Source organism: Zea mays, chromosome 2 (assembly GCF_902167145.1).
Source record: "Zea mays cultivar B73 chromosome 2, Zm-B73-REFERENCE-NAM-5.0, whole genome shotgun sequence".
NCBI lineage: Eukaryota > Viridiplantae > Streptophyta > Magnoliopsida > Poales > Poaceae > Zea > Zea mays.
In genome coordinates, this window is record NC_050097.1 from 183,255,006 (window position 1) to 183,266,182 (window position 11,177).

The 11,177-nt window shown below is 40.2% G+C and overlaps 1 protein-coding gene across 1 annotated transcript; it reads right to left on the bottom strand.

The window, feature by feature from the left end:
- Positions 1 to 1,245: 1,245 nt before the first annotated feature.
- Positions 1,246 to 9,745, bottom strand: LOC103647392 (mitogen-activated protein kinase kinase kinase NPK1). Its single transcript, XM_008671934.4, has 17 exons — positions 9,138 to 9,745; positions 8,992 to 9,033; positions 8,830 to 8,895; positions 8,644 to 8,754; positions 8,480 to 8,560; positions 8,301 to 8,378; positions 5,103 to 5,185; positions 4,122 to 4,203; positions 3,946 to 4,046; positions 3,784 to 3,823; positions 3,641 to 3,700; positions 3,504 to 3,547; positions 3,272 to 3,410; positions 2,509 to 2,724; positions 2,107 to 2,429; positions 1,907 to 1,974; positions 1,246 to 1,820 (listed from the first exon to the last, which is right to left on the bottom strand). Exons 1-17 carry the CDS (start codon positions 9,543 to 9,545, stop codon positions 1,738 to 1,740), a joined length of 2,025 nt encoding a protein of 674 aa, XP_008670156.1. The 5' UTR covers positions 9,546 to 9,745; the 3' UTR covers positions 1,246 to 1,737.
- Between the last annotated feature and the right edge of the window lie 1,432 nt (positions 9,746 to 11,177).

Consider the following 11,177-nt stretch of genomic DNA (forward strand, 5'->3'; position numbering starts at 1 on the left):
CTTGTTGTTTATTTTGCACGAACAGAGGAATCGTTTGTGAATTGGATGATGTTGAGATCCCTAAACTGCTGAGATGCATGTTGTATTGCATTGTTAATTAAGATACTCTTGAATTAGATAATCTCATATTCATTTCCATGCCAACATAAAAACGAAGACAATAATGGTGGAGTATCCCTGATGAATAATGAGGACAAGCCATATTCTGATCAAATTAAGTAAACTATTACTAGCAGTCTTCAGTAAACAATACTGATTCCAGCTTCTATTTGGAAAACGGCAGCAGCGCCAGCTTTTCAGATGCAGGGAACGATAGAAAGAAGATTGGTATTGTTGTTTCTAAAATGCTCTCTATTGAAATAGAACATGTGTATAGTAGACTAGTAGTTCCAATTTATTTACAAACATAGCATTGCGACAAATATTGTTGCGATAAATATAGAGAGTCTGTTGGTAACATAGCCTTTTATTTAGGTGTCTATTGCTAAGTATCTTTTGCAAAACTCTATAAATAGCTATAGTTATACATTAGCTGTTGGAGATGCTCTTAGTTCAACCTAGCTTATTAGCTTGCTAACTATTAACTCTAGAAGTTACGAGCAGAGACTAAAGGGGTGTTTGGTTTCTATGGACTAATGTTTAGTCCCTTCATTTTATTCTATTTTGGAACTAAAGTGGAATAAAATATAGGGACTAAAAATTAGTCCATAGAAACCAAACACCCCCTAAGAAACTCGAAAATCCTTGGTAAGCCACCAACGGCCATCTGCAACACTACAAGAAATAAAGGGTGACTAAGAACCTATTTGTTTAGGATTATAATCCCATTAAATTATATAATCTAACTTATTTTGAATTAATTGTTAGTTTAAAATAAGTTAGATTATATAATCTAAACATATTATAATCTCAAACAAACACCAGAAGGTTGAGCTCTGCTAAGATCTATTGCTCGACACCTCAACCGGGCTTGATGTCTTGAAGAGAGGTCTATTAACTGTTAACACTTGAGCTTATTCCTCTTAGTCTTAGACTATTAGTCTTAGACTGTCTCCAATAGGTAGTCTAAAATAGGGTGACACAAAACTGTAGATGATAGTTTATAAGATGAAGTTTAAAACAAGGATGAGGATGAGATAGGAGATGTGATAAAGGATCTGCTGGAGATCAGTTTTAGGTTTGAGCTTCCTAAAGGCTGGTTCACAATTTGATTGCAACTATTAACAGCAGAAGATCAGTTGTAGCTTCCGAAAAGCTCAGATTCATTCAGCCAGCAGAATGACCTGTAATTTGCATAGCTATCTTATTACACGCTTTCACAAACAAGCTCCATACAAAACCAAACCCCACGCCAAGCTCGCTTACAAACACAAAATTTTTACAACACTATTTTTTTCTCAATAGAAACCAAATATAACCGAAGTCGCATGTATAGCACTGCATCAAAAAGAATGACAAACGCGGCCTTAAAATCAGGAAACTGTCAGCACGCCGTCCTCCGGGGTAGCAGCGACAATGATCCTGATATTCGCGACGAGTGCCCCTATGTACCAGTCCACTTCAACGTAAATCTGCCACTTGTACGAGATGGATCTGCAGTCATAGCTTGGCCAATACCGCGAATGGTGAGGCGCTGCAGGCTGTACTCATGTTGCTGCCAGTCTGTGGCATTGTGTAGTTACTATCCAGTTGTGTTCTGTGGGATGAAATAAAGAGACGATGAACGCTGCTGTTTGTTCAATGGTCAGCATGATACTCCTTTTTCACGTTGGAACCTCTGTTTGGGGATGGTGCTTTACCACAGCCAGCTAATCTCAGCACTGCAGGAGAATTCATATATAACTTTTTTGTATCAGCATCGGGGTAAATTATCAATAATGAAAAGATAATGAAAACTTCCGTCTACCTCTCTCCCTCTCAAGTTCCTGGTCCAACTCTTCTTTCCACTTCCTCTGCCTTTCGGTGAAGCTGATGCTGTTAACAGAAACTTCCAATTAGATCATGCACAGGCCCCTCAATAAACGAGGCTACAAGTGCTTCAGTATTCGTCAGGATTTTGCGGAATCAAATTTCAGTTCCAAAACATGGCATGGCATACGAACAAACCTTGGGCTATCTTGGGCATCAAGATGGATTTTATCCGCAAACTCATTCAGTTGAGGAGAAGCAATTTCTCTCAAAATTCGGCTGCTATCCACCACACTGCTTCTTGGAAATTGCTTGCTGCAGCTTTCAGGAGCTGTGTCATTCGAAGTATCACATGCACCTACACGTGTCTTGCATGGAGGCGACTTTCCTCGAGGGGGAAATTTTGGACTAATTGGGAGTTTTCCCTTGGAAGTTTGATCAGCTCCCTGAAAACTCCCTCCATGCACAGTGTTGTAGAACTCCTCATACAAAGGTGTTTGTAGCTTTTTCAGGTCAAGAGCCTGCAAGAAAAACAGCAAACAGCTTTTAAGCACTAGCAGTGAACAACTGAATTTGTGCAATCTAATAAATACTAGTTACCTTCTCCTCAAGAAATGCCTTTATTTTTGACTCTGTAAGTACATCATCATCTTCACAACTTCCCCCAACAGGGAACGTAAAATCATTCCCAGTTATGCTGCTTTCAACATGTTTGGCCAATTCACCAAATTCCATTGGTTGATGAGAATTTTGCTCTGGGCTTATGTCAAACTTGTTTTCCCAGTTATCAAATGGTTCTGACATAGGATTATAGCTCTGGAATTGACAGAGTGGAAAGTCAACAAGGATGTAACATAGTTGATTCACAGCAAAACTATGGAAAATTCCCCAAACCAGCCCAATTGTATTTTGAGATAACCCCATAAGACTTTTTGTTGCAAATGCCCACCCCCTAGTTCACTTCGTTGCAAAAAAAACACCCCACTATACGTATGCGTAGCAAATTTTTCCTGTTTTTGCTAATGTAGAGCCACCATGATCCATGCTTGTGCAGTCAAGATTTTCTGGTGCTTTGATTGTGCGTACTCATCAAACGAGGTGAAGAAATTTTGAGAGCAACAAAAAACCAATGTGACCATGCTTAAGTTTTGCATCTGTGATTGTGGAAGCTCTTAAAAATGTCATGTTTGTACTTTTAGAAGAATCTAGCTTTAATAAAGACTACATTAGTGGTTTGTACAGTGGGGTGGTTTTTACAACAAAAAACATGCACAAGGGCATTGAAAGAACCAGCCCATATGCACATCACAACAAATGTGGAAGCAATATTTTGAAAAGCCAATGTCTGAAGAAAAATTCTTACAGATCCAACTCCTGCATAGTCATCCTTGTCAGCAAACTCACACATGTCATCATCATCACAGCCACCCTCCCATAAGGGCTTGATTTTGGATGATTTACTGGAGTTCATAGTGGACCAGTTGGAAGACTTATTCAAACCCCTGGAAGCAGTTAATAAATCCTTAAAGCTATAGATGGAAAAAAAATATATGGTGAAGAATCAAGTGAACACATGAATTACAGAATACACTTACAAGCCATTTGGCATATCATCTGAAGGAATCTCATTAAAAGAGTTCTGTATCATGTTTAGATGAAGTTATTAAGTTACAAAAGTGAGTGGGAGTCCAGGAAAAGAGCAGGAAGCAACATCAGACATGCTATATCAAACCTTGCGTGCAGCATGATTGAGTGGCTGCAGGTCATCCAATTCTCCAGTGACAAAAGGATGCTGCAAAAAAAGTTTCAATAAGTCAAAATTACCAGGCACAATCAGCATAGACTTGCTATGATTCAGAATTGGTACAAATATACCTTTAATAAGTCTGGTGCAGTAGACCTCAGCTCTGGTTCCCTAAAAGAATAGAGAATCAAGGTACCAGACAAAACATTAGAAAATTGGGATTTCATTTGCAGGAAGTCTCCAAATACTTTTGGAGCATATATTAGTTAAGTGAAAGGTATAACAGTAATTACTTCTGCAGGCACTTTAGCAGAAAATCTTTGGCTTCTGGCGATAGATGTTCAGGTATAGGTGGATGCGATTTTGTAGTTCCAACATGAAATAGAAGAGCAACCTAAAAAGAATTTTTTTAGTGCATGAAATTAGAGTTTTCTTGAACTTGCTTACGGTTTATGTGATATAAACTTACTTCTTGATACTGCTGGCTCCATGGTGGTTTGCCAGTGGCCATTTCAATGACTGTGCACCCTACACTCCATATATCTGCAGAACTGAGAGAACGGAATAGTAAGGGCGGGTGTGCCAAATTAGACCAAAAAAAAAAGGCAACACGATTCTGAAGTAGTTTTCTATTTCAGATCACAGTACATTACTTTCTTCCTTGGTAAAGGTTACATACATGTGTGTGTGTGTGTGTGTGTGTGTGTGTGTGTGTGTGTGTGACAATGTATCAAAACAGTAGGGGACTGATAAATCTTAAAGTAATAAATGCTGCTGCTGTTTCCTGCCACTTTTTCTGTATTTGAACAACAGAAGTCCCATAACTAATCATTTAGCAAATTTGAGTGGAAGTGATATTCAAGTCGTACCAGGGACAATCTATGTAGTGCAGGGAGGACATTTAACATATATAATTCTTTTTTTTCTCGAAAAACGCAGGAGAACTGCGTTTTAGATATATATTAAGAAGAGAGAAATAAGGGTCTAAAGAGACAAAACATATATAATTCTTACCAGGAATATTTTATTATGTCCTGGAAAATTATAAAGTACACACAACTTAAAGCAGTACTAACAAAATGACAGACTGTACTGGTGGCTCCCACATAAGTGAGGTCTAGGGAAGTAAAAAACAAGGCAAGCCTTGCCCTTGCATTTTGCAAAGAGGCTGTGTCAAACCCATGACCTTTAGCTTAGTGGGAAAGGCTTCTCACCACTGTGTCAGACATGTCCTTAAAGCAGTACTAATAGTAGCAGCAGCATATTTTCTAATCAGCTCCATGATTTTCTTTACAGAAAATGTATTATGTTTCCAAGATTAGTCCTGAACATTCTTAAGTCTAAATAAGATATTATTGCTGATATATCATTATTGGAAAACGAAAACAAAATTTCTTATTTAAATCCGGAAAAGCAATAAACAAGGTGGTGGAAGAGTTTCTTGACATACAAGCTATGCCCACTCCCAACAATGACTTCAGGTGCCATCCAATAGGGTGTGCCTTTCATTGTTTTGGCTGCTGTCACAGTAGCCTAACAAAGCAAGGCATATTGTTGTAAGTGCATTGACATAGAAAATTAGGAATATCTTGGAGAAAGAAAAAACATAGTGGCACCATATCTCCAAATAAAAAATGCAGACGGAAATTATGTTAATACACAAATAATACAAGAAGTGAGGATGAGTATTGGCAAATGCTAATTGCTCTGACATACTACCACACCAGATTGCATAATTGTGGCCAGAAAAGTAGAAATATGATGATCAGATGGGGGTAATTGGGTATCAATTGCAATGTTTCTATTATAAAAATAGACCACATCGGCGACATACCAGACTGCCTATTTCTAGTAGTTTAACATTGCCACTGATAATAACAAGAAGCACTTTTGTCCCAACCAAGTCTGGGCAGACTACAGATGAATCCTAGGTGAGCTTCAGCTAGGTTCCATTTAGGTAGTTGAGATGTAGATAAGTTAAGTGAGTTGGTTGAGACAACTACTACAAGATGTGTAAATATTCTTATAAGTTCCAAAGACTAAGGTCCTCTTTGGTTAGGCTTTTTAACCTAATTTTGCTTTCGCAAAAGGCAAAAGCCAAAGGGCTGAAAAGCAACCACTGTTGTAGGCTATTAGGGAGAAGAAAGAATGATATAGACGTTTGAAACACGACAGGAGTATGGACAACATAGAGAAGTACAAGGTAGCAAAGAAAACCACAAAGTGAACTATAATTGTGGCAAAGGATAGGCGTATGAGGATCTTTACCAACATTTGAGTACGAAGGAATGAGAAGACGTATATATGATGGCTAGGCTCCGTGAGAGAAAGATAAGGGACTTCAACCAAGTTAAGTGCATTAAGGATGAAACAGAACATCTTTTGGTGAAGGAGGATGAGATTAGACATAAATAGCGAGAGTATTTTGAAAATTATTCGATGGAGAGAACATGAACACACCCTTTCAAATCAATGACTCTTTTGATGACACCAATAAGTACTTTGTACGTAGAATCCAAGAATATAAGGTTAAAGAGGCATTAAAAAGAATGAAAGAGGGTAAGAAAATGGGCTCTGATGGTATCCCAATTGAGACATGGAGATGCCTCGCGAAAGGGCCTCTAGCTGAGTTGGTTAGGTGGTCTGAGTAGCACTCCTCAGGTCCTGGGTTCGACTCCCCGTGGGAGCGAATTTCAGGCTGTGGTTAAAAAATCCCCTCGTCTGTCCCACGCCAAAGCACAGGTCTAAGGCTCAGCCCCGGTCGTGGTCGTTCCCACATGGGCTTCGATGCCGCTGTGTATGGGTGGGGCAGGGGTTCGGGGGTTTTCTTGACCTGTGTGAGAAGGTCTTCTTCTTAATACAATACCCGGGGGCTGTCTTACCCCCCGCAGGTCAAGTTTTTTTTTTTGACATGGAGATGCCTCAGGGACATAGTTATAATATGGCTAACAAATTTATTCAACCATATCTTTCGATCAAACAAGATGCCTAACGAGTGGAGAAGTATATTGGTACCGATCTACAAAAATAAAGGAGATATTCAAAGTTGTACTAATTATCAAGGAATTAAGTTGATAAGTATGAAGCTATGAGAGAGAGTTATCGAGTATTGTCTAAGAGACATAAGGAGGAGTTCTATGAACCAGTTTGGTTTCATGCCCAGAAGATCAATCATTGAAGCCATTTTCTTAATAAGACAAGTGATGGTATAGTATAGGGAGCAGAAGAAAGACCTACATATGGTTTTTACTAACTTGGAAAAGACTTATGACAAAAAACCAAGGAATGTTATGTGGTAGGCTTTGGACAAACAAAATTTCAACGAAGTACGTTCGACTCATTAAGGATGTGTACAGCAATATTATGATTAGTGTTCGAACAAGTGATGAAGACAGATGATTTCATGATTACATCAAGGATCAGCTTTGAGCCCTTAGTTTTTTATCTTAGTGATGGATGAGGTCACAAGAGTCATGAATATCCATTTATCTATGTTTTTTTGCAAACAATGTAGTGCTAATTGATGAAAGTCGAGCAAGAGAAATAGGAAACTGGAACTGGGGGCTCTAGGGTCCAAAGGTACGAATATATAAGATGTGATTTTGGTACCACTACAAATGAGGAAGGAGATGTTAGTTTAAAAGGTCAAGTAGTTCCTGGAAAAGATATCTTTCGGTATTTAGGATCAACACTACAAAGAGATGAAGATATTGTTGAAGATGTTAGCCATAGAATCAAAATAGTGTGGATGAAGTGACGTCAAGCATCTATCGTTCTATGTGAAAAGAAGGTACCACAAAAGTTAAAAGGCAAGTTTTATACGACGTTGATTACACTTGTTTGTGTTGTATGATGTAAAATGTTGGCCTACAAAAAGACGCCATGCTCAGCAAATAAGTGTTGCAAAAATATGTATCTTGTGTTATATTTGTGACCCCAGAATGATGATAAACGTGATAGACTAGGGGTAGCACCAATTGAAGAAAAGCTTATCTAACACCGATTGAGATGGTTTGAATGTGTCCAACGGATACCTCTAGTGGCACCGGTGAGATCCTAAGATGCGATAACAATGGAAAGAGATACATTGGAAGGCTAAAATTAACATGAAAAGAGGTAGTAACATGAGATTTAAAAAGATGCGATATAACCAAAGATTTAGCCTTTAATAGAAGTGCATGAAAAACATATATCCATGTGCCATGGTTTTCATTGAGTTTCAACTCTAGTCTACTTCAACTTACATAAGATTATAAAGCTTTGTTGTTATTGTTGTTGTGTCTTAGCGTTGTCACTACAAGAATAGAAGTTATGAGCACCCGCACTTTGTTTTGTAAGCTTCAGTACAGGCCTACAGATTAGATTTTAGTCCTACAATATTCTAGAATTTTTCATGTTTGCTTCGTCTTTCACCACCTAGCACATGTTTTTATCTCTACCGTATTCAGTTGCAACTAATTTGCCAAAGGAAAAAAGAATAGATGACTCCCTGAATCTAGCCTGCATGGAACTTGCTCTTTCATTATTGATGAGACGGAATGCTCTAAGTTTCTCTTCTGACTAACCCAATCTTATTGCCCAAGTTTGCTAACTTCCATCAGTTACACTTGACCTTAAGGGCACACTAAGCGTATTATTTTGATCTTACCAACTTTGCAACTTGCTTAGATGCCCCAAAATCAGCAAGTTTGATGCACCCTTTATTATCAACAAGAATGTTTGCACCCTGAAATTTGGCAAAATTTTCAAGTTCATTAGAATAAGCATTGCAACAGAACAAACAAGGCCAAATATCTGCATTATATATTAAGACTTCAACGTGCATACCTTTATATCTCTATGTATTATTGCATTGCTATGCAGATACTCCAATCCTTGCAAAATTTGCTTAGTGTATTTCTTAATGACCTGATCAACAGATATAATGGATAAGTTACTCTCCACTATGAACTCACCAGGATTGCAAGTCACACAGATTGATGATTACTTACAGGCTCCGGGAATGAACCGAGCTTCCCCAAAAGTGACTGAATAGACCCTCCAGGAACAAATTCCAGCAAAATGTTTAGCGTGTCTTCCTCACGAACAGTCCCAAGATACCTCTTTTCGGACCAAACAGAGTAAGTCAAAAAACTTAGCAATTACCTAGTGAAAGCAAAAATTTTGCATCCACTCACAACGATGTTGGGGTGAGACAGGTTCTTGAGCAGTTTCACTTCTTCTTCGAGCTCTTTAATATGAGCCTAGCCACAAAAGGCACATCGCGTCAAACAAACTCACAAAAGCATCAAGACTCTAATTCCCTGATAGCGCAATTCTTTTATAAAAATGCTACTCACTTGGGCCTTCTCCCGTGTCGCGTTGCTCCTGCCGATCAAAACCTGTAATGAGTCACAGGAACAAGTTACTAGTCCGAATGCCACCAAAACATTAAACGGTAAAGACATAATAATAACAATAATCCCGCGCGTCGAACCCCCCTCACCTGTTTGACAGCGAGGAGCTCGCCCGAGTCCAGGTTCATCCCGAGGTAGACTTGCCCGAACGCACCGGCCCCGATGAGCTCCCCCTTCCGCCACCGGATCGGCGGGTTCTCCTCTCCGCCTGCGTCGTCGCCCCCACCTCCTCCGCTGCCGCCGCCCGACTCATCGGGCATCGGCGGTAGCATGCGGCGCGGCGGCGAGGGGTTTTTGGTGATGAGACCGAGCAGCCCCATCCCCCGCGACTTCCGGAGGCAAGAGCTGATCCGCACACCGATCCCCCCAGCCCCCGCGACGAATGGGCCCGCGGGGGCTTCCGGGGCTGCGGCGGCGGGCCGGAAGGAGATGGAGCGGCGCACCGAGTCAAACAAGTCGTGGAAGCCGGTTACGCCGCCGGCGTCGTCCCGTCGCATGGCTTGATTCTAGAGCTCCACGGGCGTCCTCGTCGTCGGGGAGCGGCGTCCAGCTGGATCGAATCGAGGAGGGGGCGAGTGGGAAATGGAGACGCCCGCTTTCGAGTGTCGGGTTTTGAAATTTCGGGGGTTTGCGGGGCGGCAGAAGGACGGGAATGCCCCTCGCGACCGTTAGCGAGGAGGGAGCATTCGAGAGTGGAGTGGTAGAGCGGTTCGGCTTTTAGCGTCGAAGTGTATGGAGTATGGACACATTGATTAATCGGGAGTGAACGCGTCAGAAATAGGTTCCAGCCTTCCAGGTAATCAAACAGTTGACACTTTAATAAGTTGATCTAAATCTACGAAGATTCACAAGGTACAACAGAAAATTTTGTTTAAATTATTGATTCAACCTTGTGTCAAAACTTTTATTTGAGGGTTCATTTGGAACGTAGAAATTTCACAAAACTATATATAAATTTTATACAGGTCTGTTTAATTTTATAGAAATAAACGTAGGAAGGCTTGCTCCAAAAAGGGCTCGACAGTTTCTTACACTCTCAAACCTCTTGGGACAGTCTATAGGTATATGTTGGGGCGTTGGATCATCTTGCCCTGTAGAGCAAGTTCCAACAGTATATAAGCATTATCTTTATAGATTCATGATGATGATGATAAATATTTATTTTTAAGTGTACCTATGTAAAGACAACTTGATTTAATTGATCTTAGAGCTCATGTCCTACCTTATTGTATATGAGCAACACTTAAAGCTATGGTGGAGAGGAGGTTTGGTTATGTTGCAAATGCTCAACTAATGCTTTAAATAACCTCATTGTATATGAGACATGTCATGGTGTTATATGGCTAGGTGGAGAAGACCAAGACACATGATTTAGCTATCATGGATCAGGTTGCGAGAGTGAAAGGCAAGCATAAGGCTCAAGAGTCGACTATGTGGTTGTTAGTACCATCAACCACGCCTAAATTGGTGATATAAGTGACATAAACCATAGTTATAGGGTTTGCAATAGTACGTCACAAGCAATTTATATCTCTCCATTACAACAATTAGCAATATTAAGTCGCAAGCACATGAAGACACGATTTAACTCATCCACACCACAAAGTTGTGTTTGTGCCCCCGCTGTTGAGGCGGGCACAAAGGTTAGAGTCCCTTTCAACCCTTATTTTTCCCAAGCAACCACAAAGATCTAGCTAAGATTTCCACTAGAACAAATGGATAATGCAAACTTCGTACACACCTTTTACAAGCATGAATCGTGGGCATCATCGGGCAACACCTAGTTGGCTAGGGTTCCAAGAACCCAAGAGTAATAGAATGAAAATCAAATCACCAATGAGTGCCATAGATGCTCAAGAGAAGGGTCTTACTTCTGGAGTTGAATCCAATGAGAAGCTTACTCCAATCTCACTGAAAAGAATTGAGATTTAAGAAAGAGTGAGAGAGAGTGGGGCGAGAGAGAGAGAGCTTTTCCCCAAAGTTGAAACAAGTGAAATGAGCCAAAAGGAGAGAATACAGGGGCACCATGTGTTCAAGGCATCTAACGATCACAATCAATCGTTGTCTCCCTCGCATTAGAAATTTTGACTTGAGGCTCAATTTTTTGAGGCGGACCGACCGATCCGGCA

Excerpts from the sequence above, each read along its gene's own strand:
- LOC103647392 (XM_008671934.4), bottom strand. The coding sequence starts at position 9,545 with ATGCGACGGGACGACGCCGGCGGCGTAACCGGCTTCCACGACTTGTTT. Across the intron at positions 8,755-8,829 it reads TGTCTCACCCCAACATCGTT|AGGTATCTTGGGACTGTTCG; the intron begins GTGAGTGGATGC and ends TGGTCCGAAAAG. Across the intron at positions 8,561-8,643 it reads TCGGTTCATTCCCGGAGCCT|GTCATTAAGAAATACACTAA; the intron begins GTAAGTAATCAT and ends TCTGTTGATCAG.